Source organism: Cavia porcellus, unplaced genomic scaffold (assembly GCF_034190915.1).
Source record: "Cavia porcellus strain 051 isolate PalLab524CR breed Dunkin Hartley unplaced genomic scaffold, mCavPor4.1 scaffold_23, whole genome shotgun sequence".
Lineage (NCBI taxonomy): Eukaryota > Metazoa > Chordata > Mammalia > Rodentia > Caviidae > Cavia > Cavia porcellus.
In genome coordinates, this window is record NW_026947506.1 from 278,927 (window position 1) to 304,535 (window position 25,609).

Consider the following 25,609-nt stretch of genomic DNA (forward strand, 5'->3'; position numbering starts at 1 on the left):
TGTGTGTGTGCTCGACTTGGACGCCCGGACGGCAGGAGCGCGTCACGGCCCTGAATCCGGTTTCTTCGGGAAGGGTCTCGGTGTTGTAGGTTGGACCCCAGGCAGTAGCGGTCAAATTGGAGCCCCGGCACTGCGCCCTCTCCAGGCGCTTTTTGAGTGTGAGTGCTCAGCTACCAAGCCCTGGTAGGGAGCCTGTGCTCCGCTCCCCAGAGCACGAGAAGTTGGTGCTCGCTGGGCGCTTGGGCCATCTTTACCGGTTGTGAAAGGAGCGCGGGGCCCCACATTCTGCAATCCAGTGGTGGGCAGAGTTAAACTCCTGAGCCCTGGCAGCCTCAAAATGAAGCCCAGACCCCTCCAGTCCAACGCGCACTTTGGCCTCTCCTTCAGTTGTCGTCAAGCGTTGTGTGACATTTTGGGGATTTCTGATGTTTGGGGATCCGGCCTTTGGAAACCAGGCCACTAGACGACTTTCTCCTTCCTCCCTGCCACGCTTCTCTGCACGCCGCCCTGGCTGGAGACTTGTGTAAAGGGCCCTACACTTTTGTGCCTAAGTGCTTGTGCCACCTAATGTGGCCTTCGGTTCATGTCACGCAGCAGGATTGAGAGTCAATGGCTCGTGAGTACTGCCTCAGGACTCGCTGAGCAGCCATAAACTCTGCCTGCTCTTAGGACCCAGCTGGACCTGTAGCATTTCCTCAGCTGAGCTTGATCCCAGCTTAGAAGCAGCACACAGTACTCCTGCAGGCTTGTAGCTGCTGGCAGGAAGAAGGCTAAGGAAGGTGTAAGATCCCTGCTTCCTGGCAGGGCAGCGGTGCTGGTCTCTTGGACAAGTGAGGGCTCCGCCCTTGGAGTGTGGAAACAGGAGGGCAAGCTCAGACCTTGTGTGGCCTGCCCTCCCTAGGAGGTCTGTGTGCACAGGAGTGCTGGGTTTAATCGGAATGGTTCCTGAGGCCTCACACTAGGCCGCAGTGGGCTCAGGGGCTGACCCTGCTCAACTTCGTTTTTGCCAGTGCCTGTGAAGCACCATTGTTCCAGGCCCAGGGATCCAGTGGAGGTAGGGTCAAGCTTACATCAATCATGTAGAACGCTGACTAGCATAGTAATGGTGAGTTTGCTAAGGCTTAGTGTTTACGGAGGCAACAAGCCCTATCCTAGCTCTACTTGTGTTTAGCTTGTTTGATATGTGAAACAACACAGTGTGGTAGATGGTAATCACCCCATTTTACAGATGAGGAAACTCAGGGCCCAGAAAGGTCACAGAGTGACTTGCTTGAGGTCTCACTATGAGGTGAATTTCCTCATTTCTAATTTAGAGGATGCTTTCCTCTGGAGGTGATTAAAATTGATTAATAGGCTGAACAGCCTGGCCCACAGCAGCCCTGTGAGTGAGGCCTTGAAGCACAGGTCCCTGTCAGCTCTGCTTCTGGAGGTTGTGCCCCTGACCCCCTTCTCTTGGCCTGCTGACATAGCTCCTGTCATCTAAGACAGATCATGGGAGGAGGGATCAGAGGACACTGCCTTTGTCTGGATTTGAACATCGGTTCAGAGGCTTAAAGCAGCAAAGGTTTATTTCTGTTTTGCTGCATATATCCTGTTATGTGTCTGCTTTATGTTGTCCCTATTGTAGAACCCACACTGACTCACTGAAACATTCCTGGTTACTAGACTGAGGGACAGAGAGCAGGATGAGTTTTACCTGGCTTATAGCTTCTACCTGGAAGTAGCATTTCATTGGGTGAAACAAATCATATGGCTACACTTATCTATGAGGTGGGAGGGAAGAGCACCAGAAGCATTTAGTGAATCACCTGCTGCCCTGTGTCCCTCTGTGGCTTCTTCCCAAGTTCGGGGTCCTGGTGTCATTGTGGGTTTCCCTATTGCCAGGAACACTAAGCACTAATCAGAGAATTGCAAGGTTAGAGAGCCTTGAGGTGGCGCAGTGGGAAGGCAGAGGTGTGGTAAGAGGAATGCATTTGAGAGTAGGAAAAGTGGTTTGCAGTAGCAGCTTGTTCCTCTGTCCTCTGGTCCTGGGCTTGTAGTCTGGGTTTTGTTTTACGATTCATTCATTCATTTGAAAGCCCCAGTAACTAGTGATGAGTGCTACATAAGGACTTCTCATTTAGCACATGTTCAGCCCCAAGCCTGGAGCCAGATACCGAGAACAGGATTGCTGACCTCTTTATTATTGCTGGGTCCTTGTGGCCATAAAGAGAAATGTTAGTGCCCATGGGGAAGCAAGCAGGCTCTTTCTCCTGGGCTGTCTTGTAGGATGCTGTCCTATCCCTACAGCCACCTGTGAGTCTGGCTTTTGAGTATCTATCAGCTGCTGAGTATGCTGATGTCCAGCAGGGCCAGGAGACAATGGTAGAGGTCAGGGTTCTTTGGCAGGTTCTTTGGCAGCATAATTAGCTCTGTCCTTTGGCATGCAGTATTTCCTGCTCCCCAAGCTCCCTGGTTCTCACCTGTGAATGGAGGGAGAGTGATGGTGGTCTCCAGCAGTTCCCACTCTTGGCCCATCATTGGCTTCCCAGGAGCTGTGGAGACTATCACCTAGGCGAATTCCAGCATTGTTGTTTGAACTTGTCTTTCCTTGGGGCAGTCCTCTGCCTCTCACATAAGTGAGACCACAGGTAGATGCGTGGCACCACTTGCTCTGTTTTCCATCTGAGTGACCTAGCCCAAAGGGTCACATTTTTTCATCTGTAAAATGAGAGGCATCAAGTCTACCCTTCCTGTCTCAGGGTTGCTGTAGTGGGAAAATATAGTTCAGGTTTGAGAAGCAGGATTCAAGGGCCCGAGTTAGGCCATCTGTCAGGTGCTGTCAGCAAAGTGCTTGTTGCAGCTGCTTCTGGGAACCCCACTTCCTCCACACTTGGGTTTGGTGGGGTGGGGCTGGGTGGGGCTGTGGTTTTCTCTAGGAGGCAGCTGGCCTGGTAATAAGAGCTTCAGTGGGCTTGGGCAGGTTGGAGCTCAAATGTTCGCCTCTTGGCTCTGTTCTGGCTCCTTTGTGTGGCCAAGGAAAAGGCAACCATGGCTAGACAGCTAGAGAGACAGGCTTCCCCCTCCTTGGGCTCTGTAGGCCCACACTGGGTGGCTGATAGCTGTAGCACTTTTCTTTAAAGCAGCTGACAGCCTCCTGGTAGGAGGTGAGCTCTCCGTGTAGGTGGCAGAGCTTTGGCTGCCTGTCCTGCATTCAGAGGACCTGGGGAGGCCCAGGACCAGGCTGGTGCTCTCCTGGGTTTTCCCTGGGCTCTGCTCTTATGTGCTGCAAGGCCTGGAGAGTATTGAGGAAGCAGCTTGAAGGAATTCACAACTCTGACACCCAGGACAACCTCGCAGCAGCTGGAGGGGAATGAATGCTCTGAATAGTAGTGAGTGGGGACAGATGAGGCCAGTAGCAAGCGCAAAGACACACAGTTGAGAGCTGAATCTGGAGTTTAAAGCATCAGAAGATAAGAATAGCTGCCCTGGCTTTAGCATGGGGAGAGGAAGGAGAACCCCACAAATCTGCTGCAGTGAGTGATTCAGGCCACAATGGGCTCTGAGCTGCTGGAGGGTGTCTGTCCCTAATGAGGGATGGCCCCACTGCTTGCGGAGAGGCAGTGGTTGCCTACTGAAAGACCACAACCTCTTCCTCCTGACCTCTGGTCTCCAAAGCCTGGGGTTAGGGGTCCGGTTCAGCCTTACTCCTAGAGGCCTCCTAGGGGCCTCTAGGATTGATCCTAGAGGCTGGAGGGAGGCCAGCCTGTGTGGGTGACACTGGTACAGGGTGAAAGCGATAAGTCTAGGGAGCTTTGGGGAGCTCTGTGTGGATAAAGAAAAGCTGTTCTGGCACATTGAAAAAGGTCAAGACAGCCTGTTCAGGACTCTTGCAATGGGCTTCGTATGTAGGGAAAGAGGTTGGGCGTCATTCCAGATACCACAGAGAAAAATGTGGGATCTTAGTACCAAGGCACCATGTGCTGTCTGGGATTGTGGAGAATTTCTAAGTGCATGGGAAATTATTTTGTTGAACAGACCTAACAGGACTCTTGCTGAAGGCAGGCCAGGCGAGCAGATAGTGCCTGGTGAGGAGGGTAGATGAGGACTTTAGTTAAATGCTGAAATAAACTGACTAGCAAGATTCTCATTAACTTGGTGAGATCCTCAAGGTAGAGACCAAAGCCATCAGAACTAATTGAGCCTGGAGCTCAGAGAACTGGGCTGAACTTTAGTGAAAGGCAGAATTTTGTTCAGTATCCCACATGCAATTTTGCCCTGGGCTTTGTGCTGCCCTATGCCCATGACCAGTCAACACCCTGTCCTCGGCAGTGGTAGCCTTGTGGCCTTGTAGCCTTGTGGGTGTCCCTTGTCTTAAGGAAGGGGTTGCTCTGTTGTATCTAGACAATGGCCCTTTTATTCTAAGCTTCTACTGGCTCTGTGTGCGTGGCTCCCCGCCTGCCAGCCTGCTGGGCTTCTCTGCTTTCCTTAGGGGCTGGTTCAGGGAGCCCCCCCCCCCCATCTGTTGGCTGCCATGCAGGACCCTTGCTCTGAACAACCTGCCCAGCCTGTGAAACTGAGCTCCTCTTTCTCCTGCTTCCTGCCCCTGGGCAAACCAGTTTGACAGGTTTACACACACACACACACACACACACACACACACACACTCTCTCTCTCTCTCTCTCTCTCTCTCTCTCTTTCTTTGTCTTTCTCACACACACACTCTCTCTCACACACACATACTCTCTCACACACACTCTCATACACACACTCTCTCTCTCTGTCTCTCTGTCTCTCTCTCTGTCTCTGTCTCTCTCTCTCTCTCTCTCTCTCTGTGTCTCTGTCTGTCTGTCTGTTCCCTAGCCAGAGGGTCTCACCTGTCCAGTGGGCCCAGGGAGCTGCAGTGGGCACTGTGCAGGCCTTCTGTGAGAGCTTCTGGGGGTTCTGCCATGGGAGCCCCACCGGCTCCTTCCCTGGTCTGAGGCCTCTGAATCCTGGCCTCTACCAGCCTGGTTCCGCCTCCTCCTCCTCCTGTACTGAAGCCCTGTGGGACCCAGCCTGCCCCATCTCCACCAGGCCTTGCTGTTGTGAGGGAAGTGGCCTCCTGTCAGCTGCATAGAGGCCTGCTCAACTGTCCCAACTGCCACCACCCTTGCCGGGGGAAGGGAAGGTGAAATAGCCCTGCTCTCTCAGCCATCTCGCCTCCCACAGTTATTGTCTCTGTCCTAGCTGCTTCCTGTGAGAGACTAGCAATGGTGTAAACAGGATAAGTTTTGAGGGGGCAGGTGGAGAAAGGAATTGGTGGTAGTGCTGGGGTATTTATTCCCAAGAAAAAGGAAGAGGAGGAACAGCATGCCCAGATCAGGGGTGGGCGGCAGGCTCTGTACAGTGTGCCCTGCTTGGGGCAGCCCTGATGTTGCCCTCTGTGGGAAGATCCTTGAGGTGGTGGGGCAGGTGGCGGCTGCAGTGTCACAGCATTGACTGAGGAGGATCAGTGCCTGTGTGGTGGGTGCCCTCTGAGACCGATCTTGGGATCTTGGTCTAGTGGAAGGTTAGGGTTAGATTCCAAGAAGGACTGCTCAGGAAGACTTGCCCCAGCCACCCAGGGGAGTGGGACTTGTTTCAGCAATGATATAACGGTTCCAAGTGCTGCTGTAGTGAGATTGTATTTGATTTTGTTAATTTGGAGGTTACTTGTTAAATCCTTAGCAGTCATCAGTGAGCATCTTGGGAAGCAGGGAATCCAAACATGCACCTCCCTGCTCCCTGAGAAGGCTATGCCCTTGAGGACCAGGAAATGGTGACTGCTGTGATGTCCCTGGGGTGACTCATGGAGTTCTCTGGAACCGCTCCCTGTAGTCCAGTGGTCTCCATCAGTGGTCTGGCCAGTTGTGGCCATTTTTCAACAGTGGGAGAGGCTGGAAGGTTTTTGTGTTGTTCCAGACGTGCAGAGTGATGTGGAGGAAATACATCTGAGTGCAGACTGTTCATGGACTCTTCAGTAAAGGGGGGCTTTTAAATGACATCCTGTGGGCAAGGGATGGACACAAATGGGTCTCACAGCTCCATTTTGCAGCTTCCATTTTGTGAAAGGTACATGAAATTTAGTGGTTAAAGGATAGGATTTTGAGCTGGGATTTTGGAGAAACTGTTTTTAGTTTGTCCTTGGAGTTGGGCCAGGCCTAGAAATCTGTTGGAAATAGCTTTCTGTAGCTGCTGAAGTGGGGATGGGTTCCTAATGCCAGAATGATAAGGCTCTAAGGCTCACTGGCAAGTGAGAGACACCTTCCCCAGATTCCCTGCTGGGCACCTGCACTTAATCTGCCTCCTCACACATACACCTGTCACCTGAACCTGGGGATCCTGCAGACAGTCCTTTGGTGTGGGAAAACTTCCTTTCTTTCTGTTTTTGTCAGAATCTGTTGTTCTTGCTCTTAGAAAAACTTCTATTTTGGGATTTGGAGTTGAGTTGTAAGAAGGGAGGCTCACACTCCCCTCCCCTACCCCATTTTTTCTTTTTCCCCTGCTTGTCCCCCAGGGCCCTGTGTTCTGGGGACAGTACAGACAACTCACCCAGGTATAAATACAGCAGACAGTCAGAAAGAGCTGGGTGCTCAGAGGGTCCGGGAAGATGAAAACTCATTACAGCTGTAGCCAGAGGCCAGGCCTGGGAATAAAGACAGAATGACCAGGTCTGAGACAGGTGATGACACCTAATGAAGTGTAGGTACATACCAGTCATCTCAGTGGTTGGACAGCACCCTTGAATTCATCCCTTCCTTAAGAATTCTTTTGTTCTTGGCATGTGTACTCTCTACATGACCTGCTTCCCAATTGGATCAATATTACCTAAACAGTTATATCTGTAAACTTATTGGTTGATCAGAGCTGTACCCAGTGTTGTACCCATGTGGTCATGCTCAGTAAAACTTCCATTGGGAAGTGGGATCTTCCCCAACTCACTTTTGGGTTCCCCTCCTACCTCTCAGGAGATGTACCTCTCCTCTTCAATAAATATTATTACTCCTAACCTCCATTGTTCATAGAATTTATTTTTTGATTTTTAGAGAACATGAACTCAGCATATTGGACATCTAGCAGTTTGGAGTTACAATATTTCCTTGTAGGAGTCCTGATACCATTCCTATATCAGAGAAATGGCAGAAGCTGACTGCAGAAAACTGTAGGTCAAATATTTTGTGCCTCTAGGCACAAGCTTTAGGCATTAATGTACTAATTTAGGTTTAAGTTTTGATTTAAAAATAATACATGATGAGAAACACAGAACAAAGATGTCTTGAACATTCATGCCTCTGTCCTGCCTCCTTCAGCTCTGGTCCCCCAGGCCCCATCAGCAGATGTGCAGGCCCAGGGGAAGCCCTCTGTGCATTTGTGTATTGGTGTACCAGCTGTCATGCTGGCATGCCCTGACTGCACTCTGAACTCTCCTAAAGTCGCTCCGTTTGAGTCGAGAGCCAAGTTCATCCTGTGGCAGTGCAGGCCATTCTCAGCAGTGGGGGCTGCGTGGCTTCTCACATGTAACATTGAGCTTCCTAGGGCATTGGCAGGACCTGGGTGGCTGTGAAGCTGGAACTTCTGCTGGAGCTAGCCTTTTTGACACAGGAGGGCAAGTCTTGGCTGCCCAGAGTATCTTGCCCTTCTTCCCTGGCCTCCCTGTGTCCTCTTGTCACTCTTAGGTTCCATCTGCTGTCTGCTCTGACAGGCACATGATTTGCAAGTCCTTAGAGTGCAGTAAATAATAGATGGGTTTTCTGTTTTGAGTAACACTACTTTGAGAGCAGAAGCAGAGGTAGAGGCAGAGGTTTTCCTTCCTGGGATGGATAGGGGAAGGATGGAGGCTTGTCTCTTCTGGGAGCTTTCTGGCTCTTTCCCTGTCCTGGAAGCCCTGAGTGCCTCTGAGCAGACCACAGCCTCCCCAGCACTGGGCAGTGTAGAAGGTGGGTAGATTTTAGGGCTGTCAGGCAGATAACCGCTCCACTAGGCTCAGCCTGGGGGGCTGCGACTTGTGTCCCTGCCCCAACCTCCCTCACCACTACAGGGACACAGTCCCAGGAGGGCTCTAGAGTCCCAGGCCCACAGCTTTGCTGTCCTGGCATGGCCTTGTTGCATAGAGGCTGCTTTGTGGCCTGGTGGCCTGGGGCTGACCTGTGGGGTAAGGGGCTGGGCACTGACTGTAGAGCTTTTCAGGGCTTTGTCCTGGTTTCCTGCTGCCTCCCTGTGTGGATTGGAGGGTGGGGATAGGAGCTGGAGGGAATGGCCAGGGCTGCTGAGGTTCTCTGTGGTGTTCTTGCAGACAGCCCCATGCCTCCCCAGGACCCTGTCAGTTCTGGGCCCTGCCCTCCACCTTCCTGGACCTGAGAAGTCCTGCTCTTTGTGGATTCCTTTGCCAGGCTCCCCATTCCTGTCCCCTACTCTGTGCTGTGCCTGAAGCCTCCTGGGTGAACATCCCAGCTGCGGGGACAGGCAGTAGTGCCTGGCCAGCTTGTCTGCTACCTGTCCACTGTCTGGGCCCTCACAGGCCAGCTGTGCCCTTGGGTGGGGGCCAGGCGCATGCCTGGGTGGCTGTCAGTCTTGTGGGCCCCCACCTTCCTTTGTGCCTATCCTGTGTCCCATGTCCCTATTCGAGCACTTGGCTGTAGAAAAGCCTGTTGTCTGGCAAGCAACCTCTACCTGAGCCCAGCCGCTTCCTTTGTTCTACCATCTCAGGGGAGCAGTGGGCATCCTGCACCACCAAGAGCCCACTGGTGGAGATCTGGCCTTGGAGCTGTTGCCAGCAGCTCCACGCTCTACCTCAGGTGGTGGCACCATCTTCCAGTGGTGCCAAGACTTCCCTTTGTTGACTGGATTCAGAGGTGAGACAGGGAGCCCACCAGTTTCTGTTTACTGAGCAGGTGCATGGCTGTGTCATGTGGGAACACTGGCTTGCTGTTTTCTGGCAGAAGAAGCTCTCCTTCGTGGCTCCATGCTTGAGATTGAGAATCAGCCCATTCTGCCTTGCTCTGAACAGCTCCGGGGTGTCTAGTGACCTCCAGCCTTCAAAATACAGAGTTATTTGCTACAGAACATTTTATTTTTGCCCTTTCAAAGCCCATCTGTCTTCAGTCCATCTCTCACCTGACACTCTTCTCAACCAAGTTACAAATTAGGAAGCAAGTTTCAGCCTGTAGAAGACTGAGCCTTGGGGTGTCCTCATTTTAGCAAATGTGACTTCCCTTAGACTCAAAAGCAAAAGGAGCTGGAGTTCCCTGTTAAATGAATGAAACACAGATGCCACTTTGGGGTAGTTGTACCCAAACAAGATGGAGAAAGATATTACTAAGGCCTCCCTGTGTTAGGAAGACTCAGGGCTATGGGTGTGTGCAGCTGAGGGTTGAGTCCAGCCCTGGTTCCCTGGCTAATCCTGTCACTTGACTTCCCTGGGAGTGGGTCATAGACTAGAAAACGGGAAGGAAGGAGTTTAGCTGTGACCTTTCTAGTTTTAGGACTCTTAATTTAAAAATGTCAGTCTCTGCCATGTACCACTCCAGCCTGCTTAGGATCCTCATGAAAAACATGGCATCAGATAGAGTGGACAGAGGCCCCCGTCTTGCTCAGCATGTCTTCCTCAAGTCCTCAGGTGGCCTGCTCTCCTGGGCCTAGGTCTGGTTTCCAGCGGAAGCCCACCACAGCCCAAAACCCAGACATGAGCTGCCAGCCCTGAGGTTGTGCTCTGCATCAGGGTGTCTTAACAGTCCTTGATCTGGACCCTAGCTTGACTTTTCTTGGAAATGTCGCATTGCTCTTGTTTATTAGTGCTAAAGCTTTCCATTGTGAAGCTGGACCATGGGACAGGGATGTAGAACTTTTCATTTTACCTCTTGCTGAAATGAGGCCAGGCTGTTAGTGAAAACAGCAGAATAGAGATGCCCTCTGTCCTTCAGTGTCCCATTTTTCTCCCTTAGGATTGGGGTTGGGTTTGAATTCTGTCTAGGTTCCAGGAGGCAAAATGTTCCCTCTGTCAGCCTCTTCCTTCCCACCGTGCCACCTTAGCCACCCTGCCCCCAGCCATGGCTGCTGCAGTTTTCCTCCCATTGTCTTACAGCTTCCCTGGGCCTGAGCCCTGGAAGAAGTCCAAGGGCGAGGTCCTCCTTAGAGCGGATTTCACAGCTGTGGAGTGGGACTGAAGGTGACCTGTGATGGCCTGGGGTCCTGGCTCAGTGGCCCTGCCATCTGAGAGAGCCTGGATTTGATCCCCAGCGCCACAAGCACATATGCGCGCACACACACATGCACAGGGGGCTGCTCTGAAATCCCAAACAATCCCACAATTAAAGCATTTGTCCAGGAAAGCTGATTGTGCGCTGTGGAGCAGTATGGTGTAAGGACATGCTCCCCTAGCTTCGAGGTTGTTTTCCTCCTGTGCCTTAGTGCTGTGGCTCTTTCTCTCTGAGTGAAGGTGCCACCCACGGCCTGCTGTGAGACTGCATGGTTTCACTGTGGTGGGCTTGACCTAGACCTGCTGAGTCTAGTCTGCTTCAGCAGGAGCCCCGCCCAGGCATCACAGGGCTCTGCCCTGCTGTTCCCAGTCTGCTTTGTGGTTTTGCAGGCTGCCTTCTTGTCTTTCTTAGGGTTGTTGACTTTCAATGGGTCTGGCAGCTCTGGCCCTGCAGCTCCTTCCCTTGGGTGTGTGGTGTACATTGGCCATCCTTACGGGCTGGGCTGAGGGAGCTGGCAAGGTTGACTCTGCTCTTCAGCCAGCCCCTCTGTGCCATCCTTTCCAGCTGGAGAATGGGATGGGAATCAGGTGCTGTTTGCCTTCTGTTGAAAACTCAAGCAGTCTATATAAGGATGTTTTGTGAAAGTTGAAGTTCAAATAAATACTTTGAGAGTGGACTGTAATTTTACATTTTGTAGTAGTTTTGCAGCAGAAAAAACTTGAAGTGGCTCTGGATGACCCCAGCACTACCTGCCCTGTGGAGGGGTGGGATGGGGCTGGCCTCCTGGCCAGAGGGCGAATGCATCTGCCGCCTTGCTGCCTCCTGGGCTCTAGAGCCTGACCTGCTAACCTTCCTCAGACTTTCGCCAGATTCCTCTCAGTCCCTGTCAGCACTTTCCCACCATTGATTTGCAGTTTTTAAAAAGTACACTCCTTGGCTGTCTGTTTTCTCCTTTGACACATTCCAGCACTTGGTGGTGTTTATTTTGCCCCAGTAGGCTTCATTTTTCATAGCTTCTTTGTTGTAAATCCTTTTGTCCCAGGCCTTGTGGTTCTTGGAGGCCAGGAACCGTGTTCTGTCCTGGGCTGCAAAGCTTCCTGTGGGGCACAGGGAAAGATTCTAGGTTTTCCAGAATGTCATAGGGGTGGAGAATGGGTGGTTTATCTTCAAACAGAATATTGTTGCAAACTACACAGTTTTGTGTACAAAGATTTTTAACATCTTTATAGCCATAATCTCTTTGGCTGTTAGCTATGAAAAACTGAGAGGAGTCAATATGTAAAATTCCCTCTTACAAGTTTCTTTGTGTTAGGGGAGGTAGGAAGAGAGAGGAGCCTCACAATGAGCCTTCCAGATCCCATCAGGCATGCCAGTCAGACCCTGGCAGCTGCACAGAGTGGCTCAGAGCAGCCAGAGAGACCAATTGTTGCAGCAAAGTTTGTTCCTCTCCCAGAGCTTCCTCACTATTCAGAACATCAGTATTGCTCAGCAGGAGGTTGTACCAGATCATGACCTGAGAAGTACTTTGCTGGTTTTGCCTTGGTTCCATCCACCAGGCCCTGCATTGCTCTAGGTATGCTGCCCTCAGCTAGTGAAGGTGGAAGCCAGCTGCTCTGAGTGGGGTTTTGTGACTAGCCTCCTTCCTGCCCTAGGAAGAGAAGGAGAAGGGGCCTTGGTAAGTGAATCTCCAGAACCAGGTCCACTCCTAGGTGGAATACTCTGGATGCCTAGCAGTGGAAGTAAGTTGTCGCCTTTTTACTTTGGGCCCACGACAGGTTGTCTGCAGCCTTGCAGCGCCAAGGAGCCTTTGATCCTCCACCCTGCATTGAGGGTTGCCAAGTGCATAAGCCCAGGCCAGTCTTCCAATGCCCGGAGGTCCACAGATGCAGGCCTGCTGGGTTCTTGGCCACCTTAATGGCTCTGAAAACTGGCATGTGCTCTGGTGTTTTCGAGTAGGTGGCTGAGGAGGAGAAATGGGCTCCCGAGACGCAGGTGGCCAAAACTCACCTTGAACAGCAGCACTGAGGGGACCCTGCCTGTGTCAGCCTCATATCCTGCTGCGAATGGGCAGCCTCTCCACCATGGCATCAGGAAAGGAGTGTGGAAATGTGCCAGCAAGTCTGGAGGGGCTAGGTGGCGCCAGGTACTCTTCCCCTACGTGCACCCCCTTGCTGAGTAAGACCGGTTGGGGGCCCAGCTGAGGACCAGACCCTGTATCACCTGTGCCCCTGTATCACCTGTGCCACAGATGTTGGCTGACACTGGTGTGGCTGAATGAACTGCCCAGTGATGAGTCACTTAGAAAGCTGCCTTAGGGGCCTGAGGTCTGTTTATTACCCGTGTTTTGTTTGCTTGTCTGTCTGCCCTTCTTCCCTCCCTAGGGAAAGGATCATAAGCTCTGTATTTTGATTTGAGGCTGGTTATTTGCAGACTCACCCACAATTTGAGACTGATGTTTCCTCACGATTAGATTCCTTATGATCAGATCTAGTTTATGTGTATTTTCAGAATGTGCAGGAGTGCTTGTCCTAAGCCAGTGTTCTGGGGAGGCTTGTGGTGTTGTCTTGACTCAATTTGACTGAGTGCTGGTGATGTTAGCAGTAATTATTTGTTTAGCTCGTTGTCTGCTGAGTTTCTCTCTGCTAAATTATTGTCAGAATCTTTGTAATTGTAAGGGCCCTACAAGGAGATGCTTTGAGACTGTGAAAGCGTGCTGTTTCTTGTCAAGTCTTCATCAACTAGTTATAATGACCCATTGATGAGTCCTGACAGGATGGGTTATTTATGTCCTAGTTTCCAAATAGTGATTGTTTGATTCTATAATTTCTGCTGTATCTTTTGGCATTCTACTGTAAGGAGCTCTTCTCTCCCGTTCGTTCATTTATCAGTGTGTGTATGTATGTGTGTGTTTTAGACTAGACTCACGAGTTCTTGTTTTGATACTCAGTGTGCTCAGGATTCGGCCTGTGGGGCTCCCTTACATGGACTGCTCAAGGACAACTTTGGGAAAAGCACATCTGAAAATCTGCCCCAGTCTTGGTGGAGTTCTGGACACGTTTCCTCGAGAGGCTCAGGTGTTCTGTGGGGTTTAGGATCCGCTGGGTCAGACCCGTCCTTTCCTAGGGGGCACCTCATACAGTCCTGCTTTCCCCTGCCTCCTGCAGCGAAAAATGACATGCTGTGTTTGCTTCATGTCAGGTTTCTAGGTCAGAGCTTCTTTGAGCAAAGTCTCCTGTAGCTTAAAAAGTAATACAAATAATAAGTTTGAAAATCACTGGATAAAGTGACCTCCATTGCAGGCCCAGCCTGTTCCACTGAGCTGTCTTTCTCCACTTCCCTCCTCTGACCCACATATATCCTCCTTCATTTCCTTTCGTGATGACAGTGCTGAAGTAACAAAAGCTGCCTCTTACCAAATTAGCAAGGAGGCCCCTTGGTGCTCCTGAAACCCAGCAGGTTTGGCTTGCTGGTTTTGTGATGGAAACTCACACTGCTTAATTTGCTATGTTCAGTGTTTTTACAAGAAGCCATGTACTTTGAACTCAGACCTTCTGGAGACCTGGTGAGGCTCAGCTGGCAGCCAGGCCTCCCTTGAATCTTGTGGATGACCCTTGGAGGGCCAGAGTCCAAGCCTGGTGGCTTCCTGACTCTCAGGACCCAGGGTGCCAGGGCACTATGTCTATCTGGACGGCTTGGTGATGCCTTCCTGTGGTGGAGTGAAGTGTCCTGGTTCCAGTGAGTGCTGTGGCTTTGGTGTCTGCCCCAGCCTGGTCTTGGGCCATTGGGTAGGTGGGGTGGATCAGCATAGGACATATATGCTTCTGATTCTGTAGGTGAGACTGAGAGAGTTGCTCCTTCTCTGTAGGGGAAGTGGCACCTTGGGGCTGAGGCACAGTATGGTTGCTCTGTGAGAGTTCTTTGGGTACAGCCTGCTCTGCCTGCCAAATCAACCGCATCCCTTCAGGAGCCCCTTCCTGCTCTGTGCTACTTGTCTTGTCCTGGGCCTCTCCTCAGAGCCTACCTGTTTTCTGCAGCCTGTTAAGCTCTGAAGCCCCTGGGATGGACATGAGGGGTTGGGTGTCAGTCTTGGGGCCTCCCAGGCCAGGAGGATGGTGCAGTCATGGTGAGTGACTGGCTCCCAATCATGAGGGGAGAGGTCAGTTACAGCTTGTAATATGGGTGGCTGGCACTAGAACTAAGAAGGCAGGAAGAGGGTGGAGGTGGAGATGGAGGGCAGATAACAATCCTCTGACCTTCCCCTATAGGGAGAAAAGGAGACTGACCTTTGATCTCAGAAGGGAGAGGGCAACTGTCAGGGCCCTGCTGAGCAGCAGGTGGACCCGTGCTTGGGGAGCCTGCATGGAGGCCACCCTGATGGGCTACTCGGGAGACCAAGATGGGCAGATTGGTCTGAAGTCTGCCTTCTGCCTGGGGCCTGGGGACAAGGTGTGGATGGTCAGATACACATTGGGAGCCCAGCAGGTCAGGATCTGTAAGGAGAGCGACATCCCTTGAGGGCAGCACCAGTCCCGCCAGTGGACAGGCCCTGCAAAGCCAATGAGCATGTGCTGTCTGCTTGCAAGGCCTTGCAGTATCCAGTTCCTCATCTCACAGTCCTCAGCTTCCTTCCCTTCCAGCCTCAGTCTGTCTGTTTCTGTCAGTCTTCTTCCCTCTCATTTGTATATCTATTTCCGAAAGGAGTCTATTGTTTCAGAAGTTCTCAAATTCTAATCTTATTTCATGATCTTGTTAAGGCACAGGTTGAAGGGGACCAAGATTCTACATTTCGCAAATGCTCTTGATCTCAGTAGTGTCATGATCTTGGGAGTCACAGCCCCATTTTAAAGCAGACATTGTCCGAAGAGCACAAGTCAGAGGGAGACAGCACTAAGGAGCTGCAGGCAGGAAGACCCCACAGGAGGTGTCTGGTGGTGACTGTCCACCCACTGAAGTCTCTACCTGAGTGAAGTCTGCTCCCTGGGTGTGGTTTGCCAAGCACCAAGTGAAGAAGCCTGCTTGGTTTTTCGGAAGTGCCAGTTGGTGGAGACATTTTACTTGATGTTATTCTCAGTACAACATAGTAAGCAAACTCTTTATGAAGCATTTACATTTTATTAGGTATGATAAGTAATCTGAAGTTCATGAGAGGATGTACCTCGGTTCCATGCAAGTGCCATACCATTTCCTATAAAGGGCCCAATGTCTGGGCTTTGGTTTCCACAGGGGTACAGTTGTCCTTCGGCCCCATGGTAACCTCCCTATTTAAAGACTGGTTGATTTAGGAGCCTTAATTGCATGTGCAAAGTCTGTTTTGCTCTTTCTTTCATATGCTGATAGATTATACTTCTGATTTTCTCACTTGTTAGATATAAAGTGGCAACTAGATAGTCTTTGAAGTCATTTTGGGATCTAATGAGTAAAATGGGTAATTTGACTATTACACCTAATTTTACTTTCCGATAAAACCACATGTAAATTAAGGAGAATTTTAAAAAGGAGATCAATTTACCAGGCTGGGGAGGGTGGAAAAAGAAAACAAAAGAAAAGAAAACAAAAGAAAATTTGCAAGCTAGGAATGCATGAATGGTTGACCCAGTTTAAAATACAAGAATTAATGATGCCTAGATTATTTCAGAGACTAGGACGGGAAGGTAAGCTTCAGAGGAGGGTAAATATATTAGTTGGAAAGCAATTGATATGGTTATAGCTACAAATTGTTTTCCTTCTCCATGGTGCTGCTTGATTGCCTCTCTCACTTTACCTGAGCATTGGAAAAGTCAGACTTAGGAGACCCCAGTAAACAGCCAGCAGGTCACCCTCGCTAAAACTCTCCTGCCTGAGGACTCAGCCTCCTACTTCCTTAGTCACTCCTAATCATGGAAATTGCCAACGATTGCCATACATCTGACAAAGACACTTAACCACAAGTAAAGCGAATAGGAAAAGAGCAAATTGCAACAGCCTATTCACAGAAAAGAACACTTAGAAAAAACTCAGACACTTCCTTAGATAAGAGAAATACTATATCTGTATACAGTATAGTATAAAGAACAGGACACCATAAAAAAGGCACTCTTATAAAACAAGAAGTTATTTTAAAAGTTAAAAAAAGGTGTTGTAGTCAGAGATTGCACAGAAAACAATTACATAGAGGACATATAATTTATAGAATTATTTTATAATTGTCACCCAAAGAGTTAAATATAAGAAGTGCAGAAAATGTTTCCACATACTAAGACCCAAGGAATCCAGCTAAGGACCCTGGATCCCATAGCAGTTGTGCTATATGAGTCCAGCTAAAGACCCAGAGCCCATGACAGTGACTCATATAAGTCTTTCATGGTTCTGAGCTGGGAAGGCCCAAAGATCAGTGATGGGAGCTAGAAAGTCTGTGCCAGCAGGCTGACGGATCTGTACTGGAGCCAGGAAGCGATGCTCAAAGTAAGGACCAAGGCTTCCCTGAAAAGTACCACAGCCATCCTCATCGATGACGAGCTCCCAAGCTGCTTTGATGAAGAAAACAGCCAAGTTCATATCAGGAAGCCAGCATGAAAAACTTCTCCTGGAGATTGAACCAACATACCATCTTCCCCTCCAGAGCCAGGAAGCAGTGCTCAAAGTAATGAACAGAACTCACCCAAAGTAAACCTCAGTCATTCTTAGCAATGAGGTCCCAAGCTCCTCCAACAATGAGAACAACTGAATTCATATCAGGAAGCCAACATGACAAGCTTCCTGTGGAGACTGAACAGCACACATCTTCCCCTCTAGAGCAAGGAAGCAGTAAAGTAAGGATCAGAGCTCCTCCAAAGTGAACCGCAGCCATTCTCAGTGACAACAAGATCCTGAACTCCTCCATTGATGGGAACAGCCAAATTCACGTCAGGAAAGAAGCTTGACAAACTCCTTCAAGAGAACCAAAGGCAACAGGAGAACCAACACCACCAAATAACAACCACCATTTCTTGTCCAGTTCTTTTATGCTGGCAGAAGTCCTCAGGTAGGCCCCCACTCAGCACCATGCTGGTTCAGTTCAGCTGATGTGAAGCTGACCACCAGTTTTCAATCCACCACAATAGAGTAGAGCTAAAATATCAGAGTTATTAGAAGGTAAAGTTGAGACAATGTTCTAGAAAAGATGAAGAGATGGATAATAGGACCAAAAAAGTAAGGGAAATAATCCATTAAAAGCAGAAAAAGGGACAATAGAGAAGAATGTAAGTGGCAAAGTCCTGGAGGGAAACATTTCCTAGGGTAGAAAGTTAGAAGAGCAGAAGTTGGAAGGCTTCACAGAATGAATGTCGAGTCATGGGGTGAGGCAAGACCAGTAGCTGAAACCTCAGTGTGCCTGGGAGATAATTCTTCGGGTTCCAGGGGAAAACCATCAAATACAAAGATGAAGAGTCCGTGGATTTGGGCACCCAGGGCTCAGAACAGAGAAGGCAGCAACTGCAGCTTCTCACTTTCTCCGTGACACAGGCTCACCCAGGCCCTCTGCCATGGCCAGGCTTACAACAGAGTGGGGTAGAATGAGATGTTTTCTGGAGTGCTTGGTCAGAAAAAGTCAGCCTTTATACTGGTAGGTTTCTCCACAAAGGTGAACAAAGATTGGCTCTCTAGAAGAGGGAAGGGGGAGTCTTGGCATTGGTGGTGATAAGAGGCTCCCAGAAGGGTTTCTTCTGGAAAAAGAAACATAACTAGGACTTACTGAGAGGTTTAGAAAACAGACGTTGAATTTGAGGTTGATCATTGCTAAGTTCATACAAAATGAAGCAACCAAAAATAAGAATTACTAACTCCAGAGAAAACAAAGTTGCACAGGAAAAGAAAAGCAGTCAGGATCATGGTTTAGTTTGATAGCTCACGTGGCCATACCAATGTTAGCCCTGGAAATGACCCCCAGCCAGCTCCACAGTTTAACTGTAATTACAGAGGAGGGGTGAGGAGGGCAAGGGTGACGGGGGTGGGGCTTGGGGTGGGAGAAAAGAGGTTTATGGGGAGCATTGAGGTAAACCCACATATTCCACGGTAGAAAGTAGACAGGTAATGCCCCAGACTCTCGAAGCCAGGGAATACTACTAAAAGCATGAGATACCAAGATTTCTAAGGCTGTAGATATCAAGAGGCAGCTAGAAGTCTAATGTACCATGTAGAAGGCATGTCTTAGCCATAGAGTGAGACTGGGGTCTGCTCCCTCACTAAAGGGAAGTTTTTTAGAGGTTGATTCTTAGATTACATGCAAATATAGGCTGCATAGCATGTGATGGAAATAGCATTAAAGAAAAGTCATTTCAGTTGTGCATGCAGGTGTGTACACACTGCATTGATTTCTGCTAAATGTATTTCGTTTGTTACCTTTTTATAAGGTAGGGGATTGAACTTAGGCCTTGCGCTTGCTGGTCCATTGCTGCTGGGGCTTCAACCCGTAGAGTGTATTTCTTGCTGTGAGTGGTAGTAAGACAGTTGGAAAGCCCTCCTGTAATGGCTTCTCATTGCCAGTTCACTGTTCATACCTCAGAATTGATCCCATACACACATGCATGTGCAGAAAAATGATTTTTACAGTTGAGTACATGCTACTTTTTGAATTAAACATTGGTGGCAAGAGGAAGGTCACAGCATCATCCCATCCCAGTGAGTGGCCCCCGTTTGCATTTATGCTGCCAAAATAGGTGTGAACTTCTCTGGAAGCACTTGAAGGCCAGTGCCGGGTAGCCTACTCCCTGCCCTCACAGTCCATAGGGGCCACTATCCACATGCCTGACAGACTGCTTTATAATTGCAAGCCGGGGTATTCATGCTTCATATTTAATTCATACTCTTTCTCTTGTGCTGGCTTATTTTCATGAGGCCAGTCCTGCTTAAGAGTTGGTTAGATTAAGGGTGTGACTAGATGTTTTCGGTGTTGATGAATGAGCTGGTCTGCTGGCAGCCAGCTGTGAATGCGCCCCCCCCCCCCAGTGGCAGTAAACTCCCTTGGAAACTCTCTAAATGTAATTTCAATGACATTGACTATTTTTACATCTGTTGGTTATATTGACCTTCCATTTGTATATAATGTCAATACTCTTTGTTCACCTAAAACGAGAGTCTTTTGCTTTGTTTGTTAGGTATGAATCTTTCTGGGTCATATATATTTGCTTTTTCTCATAATTGCTGCAGACAACTTATCATTTATGTTAATTTATTATTTTACTGTTACTTTTAATCATATGATAGAGATGTTTGGTAATCTCGTTCTTTGAATTTGTTTTTCTGTTGCTTCCAGAGGGAAAATGATTAACATGAGCCTGCTGAAATAGCTTGTTCTCCAGGGTAAATGTACCACGCACATACTGTGTGCCCTTTAAATGTTTAAATTGATTTTTGCTTATTTAATTGTCCTCAGAATGCTAATCAGCTATCCTGACACTATTAAGTAATTCTAATTTTGCCCTGTTTTGAGAAGTTGATTTGACAAATATGCCTTTTGTTTGCCATGTAAATGCTTTGTTTTGTACTAAAATACTTGGAATTGAGGCCTTGATAATTGTTTTTTGTTCTCACAAAGTAACATTTGCATTCTTCCCTGCTAAAGAGGTAAGAAGTATTAGGGAAAAGTTTATTCATTCCCTTTTAGAAAACCAAGATTCTTAGTCATACATGCCTCTGTGTGTGCGCGCGCGCTGAGATAAATGGTATTGGGGTTAATTGAATATGTCAGTTGATACAAGAGCTGAGACAATTCTGCTGTCATTTTGTGTTATTTGGTTGGGTAGATAAGGCAGGGTGCTGGGACTGCTTTCTTTTGGGGTCCGGTCTTCCAGCTTGGGTTTGGACCCCACATCTGTCTCTCCTGGTCTGTTGTATGCTTGTGGGACAGGAGTTGAAACCAATGGGAGAAGAAGCCCGGCCTGTGGCGGGGCCCTGCTCCTGCTGTCTGTGAGGCTCTAGTGGGCTTCTCTATGGCCAGCCTGGAGCTGCCACAGAGTGCGGATCTCCAGGGTGAGGGGCCTGGTGTTGCCCCAGGGTAACCTAGTGTCCAGGTACTGGGCAGGAAAGTGGATTGAGTCACCAGTTTCTCTGTGGAGCTACAGGAGGTCTGGCATTTTTCTTTTCCTCAGAACTTCTAGGGTGTTCTGTGCTGTGGCCACAAGATGCCTTCTAGGGTCCCTCAGCATCTGGGTGCTGGGTCTGACTGGACCTTCCAGGCTTCTCCAGGAACCTGGAGGAGGAGTGGCCACTCTTAGGGCCAGGAACATCTTGACTGCCAAAACAAACAGGGTTTCTGGCACTTAGGGTTTTTTTTGCCTACTAGTGTGTTTCTGGCTGAGTGGGTTGTTCACTGAAGAACACATGGTTGAGTTGTAGGTTTATGGTACTGAGTCCAGCCATCTGCAGCCCCTCCCCCAAGTGCAGCAAAACGAAATACCCAGTGCTTTGGGTGTCTGCCATCTGTGGAGCACAAGCAGCGGTGCTAGTGTGTTTGGTTAGTTATCACCCCATCCCAGCCAGTGTGGCGCTTCCACCCTCACAGGACGCTGGAAGGACCGTCCTGTCTCCCTCACTCGCCTACATCTGGTTGCAGACCAGCTCGAACTCATAGTCTCCTGAAGAGTCCTCAGTGAGACTTGGGGTCCCCGGGTCACTAAAGATCTGGGTCTGGGAATCTGTGACCCTGACTGGCTGGGCCTCGAATACTGGTGATACCAGGGCCAGGCACTGAGAACCTCATTCCAGTTGGGAGTGTGGAGCCTTTGGCTGCTTGGTAGCCTGCTGTGGCAGGAGGTGCCTGTGTCTCAGTGGAGAGACCCTGGCTGTCTCTGCAGCCAGTGCTGGCCCCTGGGTGCTGTGTTTCCCTCATTCTCACTGGGAGGAGCTGTGGGCATGCAGACAGTGGGTGGGCGCTGTCACCTTCCTGGACAGGGCAGGCCCTTTGGGTACTGAGTGTCCTTTCTTCTTTCCTTCCTTCCTTCCTTCCGTCCGTCCATCCATCCATCCTGGGAAGGCCATAGCAGGGTAAGCAGATGATAGAGCTGCCAAACAGTCATGGCTGTTTGCAGGGGAGTGTGGTTTGTGTCCTTGCTGACCTTGCTTTCTTGGAATGTTATAGATTAGCACTGGGTGCCCGTGGCCACCTCCCAGGAAGGCACAGAGGCCACTTCTTCTGTGGCAGTCAGGGTGGGTTGTGTCCTTATTGCCAAGGTGGACTTGTATGTGCCTCCCCACACCCTGCCTGGAAAGTGACAGTGAGCAGGGGCAGGGCTGGCCATGCCTTGTGATCTCAGACCCTGCCTTAGCCCCACTTGGTACCCTGCCCTCACTCGTTCCCATTCAGCCTCGAGAAGGAAACAGGGATGGTGTTGTTCAGGGTCACTGGATTGCCTTGTGATTTGACGGGTTCACCTTTTCTTAGGGCTCCAAAGGGGCTTTGAGGGTGGACACAGACAGCTTCCTCTCTAGACCCCTCACGCCATGGCTCTTCCAGGAAGGTGACTTCACTGCAGCCCCAGGGGCCAGAGGTCATGGTAGGCAGGACAGGGCAGGTCTGCAGGCAAGGGAGGCTGCTGGGCTGATGCTGGCTGAGGAGGCCAGCGAATCATCTGCTGCTGAGTGTGAAACTGGGAGGCCTCTAGTGTTAGAGAGCAAGGTCAGAGCCCGCCCACCCATCTGCCTGCCATGTGGCTAGGGCCCGAGCTGTCTGGCTTTTCATCTTTACTTTTTCCTTCCCGGATGTGGCTGTTGGTGGTCAAATCCTGTTTCCTCATTTTTTTCTCGTGAGTGGAAAGAATGTGGACTATGGAACCCACTGTCCTTGGTTCGGATCCTAGGCTCTGTCTTTGTTCCCTTGTCCTTGAGCAAGTCACACAACCTTTCTGAACTCCCATTTTCTTAACAAGAGGTAAAAAATCAGTATGAGTTGAGTTAATGAAAGGAATGTTTGGGAAGATTCCAAGCAGAATTCCTGGGATTTAGATGATACTGTGAAAATTGTTATCTCCTTTCAAAAATCTTCCCGTTCTTTTGTTTGTTTCTCAAGGCTAACAGAATTCTGCCTCCCCAGGAGCTGGTACTGGTAGTGGATCTGTGCATGGGTTAGCAGACAGTGGAGAGGCTTTGGAGATTTTCAGGGCCTGACTCTGAGTCTTGGCTTGTTGCTGGGGGGATGCTCTGGAGCAATGTGTGGAAACTAAGCCTGCCCTCTCATCGCCCCTTTCCGTAGGCCCTGCCTCTCGGAAGATGCACTATTACAGGTACTCGAATGCCGAGGTCAGCTGCTGGTACAAGTACCTCCTGTTCAGCTACAACATCGTCTTCTGGGTGAGTGCAGAGGAGCGCTACCTCCTGAGGGAGCTTCCTTTCTTCACACTTCTGAGGCTGTTGGGGGGTGGGTGTCCGGCTGTGTGGGCTGGTCACCTCCACTGGTGCCTGTCTGCCTGTGCTCACAGGCCTCTGGAAGGCCATGTGGTGGTGGCAGCGTGGTGACTTGTGTGCTTGGGATCGGGGAGCAGGCCCTCCTTTCACTTCTGAATGGTGACAGTGGACAGGGACAGATTTGTGGCCCTTGTGCTGAGGATCACCCAGGATAGGGGCCAGCTAAACATCCATGAAAGGCAACTCGCATTGTCAGGGAAGGGTATCCCAAGGAGAAGCATTGGGGTTGGACCTGGGACAAATGCAGAGATGGCCAGAGGGCTTCTGGGAGAGAGGCTGGGGCAGAGAGACTGTAGTCACACAGGCCTAGAGGAAGGAGTGAGCTTGGCACGTGCAAAGGACAAAAGGAGGTCTGTCCCACTGGAGCCAAGTAAAAAGCATGGACACAAGTGAGGACAGAGGTCCCTTGGGCTGTGTAGGTCTCAGCAGGAGCAGCGATTATGCTCTACTTATGTCAGTGACCCCAGGATAATCATGCACATTTTGCCTATGGGATTGGTCCGATGAGAGGCAGACAATGACCCTGTGCCAGAGGCTCTTAAGCCACTCAGCAGGCCTGGGTAGAGGGTCTGTGCAGGGCATGCAGAGGCAGGAACAGCTGGGGGCGGTGAGGCTGCATTGTGCTTCTAGTTAGGTCAGTGGTTCCTGTCTGGACTGAAACTCTTGAGAACATAGCTGGCTTACAAACCTCTCTACTTTTCAACCCTGACTTGATAGTATTGTCTCCTGGCTATTTATCTCAAAGAGATTAAGATTTTTGTACCCTGAAAGACACACGGTTTAGTGCCTTGCCCTTTAACCAGGAACTTCCTCACTGCCCTGGAAGTGGATTGAGGTGGGTATGTGTTAGCCCTCTGTCGCTCTGAGGAACCCTTAACACAGGGAAGAGGCTTGTCTTGGTTAATACTTTACCCATGGGCAGGTGGATTCCCTGCTCTGGGCCTCTGGGGTAGTTGAAGCAGAGCAAATTATCTCATGGCCAGGTAGCAGAAAGGAAGGGCAAGGGCCCGGGATTCATATCCCCTGGAGGACGCCTCTCCAAAGACCTGTGATTCTCCCTCTGTACCTTACCCGCCAGAGATGCTACCACTTCCCCATAGCACCACCTTTGACACAGGAGTCTTGGGGGCACCCTGCACCTGAATGACAGCCACTTTGCTCTTTGGGTTCTTCTTTGGGGAGGATGGTGCCTCACCTTGTTGCATGTGGTGGGGGAGCCCCTAGTTCCATGGAGTGTACCCTTCCTTCCCCCCATGCCAGGTGTGATGGAGGGCCTGCGCTAGGTGGGCAACCTGACCCTTTGCATACTTGAATTCCTGGTCTTCCCGTTCTGGCTGTGCTTGCAAACATTTGTGCCTGGGCCTGACTCTTAAGCCTGGCTTCCACAGCTGGGGCAAACTCTGCTGCCATTGTGGCCCAGACCCCTGCTTCTTCAGAGTGTCTTCAGACCTGCACTTGGGCCTGTTGGAGGCTCAGCCCCCTCAGTTGGTGACACATCTTCACCCCAATTGTAGGCTGCGGAGCTAGTAAACCCAGAGTCTAGCAAGCCCACTTGGTGGTCGGGGGTGTTACTGGCAGCATCTGTGGCAAAGGCTTAATCATTGTTCCCTTTTAGCATGCACTGGGGCAGAACAGGCACAGGGCAGCTGGCAGATGAGAGTGCTTGCTGGGGAGAGTCAAGTGGGAAGCCAGATGTCCACTCTGTGGAGGTCCCCCATCCCCTCCTGCTGGGTCCTGGAGCATCTGTCCACCTTGCCTCCCCAGGAGCTGTCAGGGAGTAGTAAAGCCAGGGGCTTAGGGTGGGCATAGCCTTCTGGGAGCTCTTGGAGAATGGGAAGCCAGGCTTCTGGGGACCCTTATCTCGGCTGGGGTCCTTGAGAAACATTGCTCCCTGCCTTGGCTTCCTGCCTCACAAAGTTGCCAGTGCACTGAGTCCTCACCTCTTCAGGGAGAGTTTTCTCACATTGGGAAAATACAATGAGTCTCACATTCCTATCAACTGGCTTCAAAAGTTACTTACTCAAGGCTGATCTTACTTCATTTATGTGCCTTTGGATTATTTTGCAGCAAAGGCTAGAGAGGTGATTTTTCAGTGTTAGATTTTATGTGGTGGACAGAGGTGAGCAGTGAGGAGAACACCAGGCTCGGTGCTCCTGGTCCTGTGGTCTGCACACAGAGCAGAGGTGAGGTTCCTGTCATGTGATGTTTGGGAAAACTGTATCCAGCTACAGCATTTTGAGAGCAGTGGCACTTTGTACTTTTTTTAAGTCACTTTTTGGTTGTGCTAGACCTATTTCTAGTGTAAAATCTCACTTCAGCTCAGGGAAGCAAAGCAAAGCCATAGTGGGCTACCACCTCTTGCCTATTAGGATGCCTGTTTAAAAAACAAAAAGCAAAGCCAAGGAGAACATAAATGCTGGCAAGGCTGTGGGGTATTGGTGTCCTTTGTGCTGCTGGCTGGGGTCCATCAGAGGGTACAGCAGGATAGGAGCAGTCTAGTAGTACTCAGGCAGCCTCCTCTGGGTGCAGACCCAAACGGTGGAGAGCAGGATGTGAGGTGTGTGCTTGTCCGATTCACAGTGACCAGAAAATGCCCATTGTTGATTGAGTGGACAAATAAAGCATGGTGCATACATGCCACAGTATTATGCATTGTGACAACTGTGTCTAGGTGTACCCCAGAGCCTAGGCAGTCATTAGTGGGGCTTTTCGGAGGTGGCTGGATCTAGAGTGTGAGATTGATTCATGATGCAGTGCTGCTCAAGGGCACTAAGATTAAGGATATATGCTGCCCACCCTGAGTACCTTAAATAAGTTAAAAGGAACAGAAGTGGCTTTTCTTGCCCCATCTTGCTTGCTTTTGCTGTCTGCTGCCCACCATGAACTCTTTTGCTCTCTGTGATGCCCCTTTGCCCCCAGTCATCCTGCTTTGGAGCCAGCCAATTATGCCTCTACAACTGTGAGCTGCATACACCTTTCCTTCTTTGGCTTTGGGTGCT

The 25,609-nt window shown here is 50.1% G+C and overlaps 1 protein-coding gene across 1 annotated transcript in view; it reads left to right on the forward strand.

The window, feature by feature from the left end:
• Tspan14 (tetraspanin 14) overlaps nt 1–25,609 on the forward strand; it is a 46,006-nt gene that overhangs the window by 688 nt on the left and 19,709 nt on the right. Inside the window, exon 2 of the mRNA XM_063233697.1 lies at nt 22,399–22,496. Within this exon, the coding sequence (XP_063089767.1) occupies nt 22,416–22,496 (81 nt within the window). The 5' untranslated portion in view covers nt 22,399–22,415. The remainder of the gene's footprint in view (nt 1–22,398; nt 22,497–25,609) is intronic.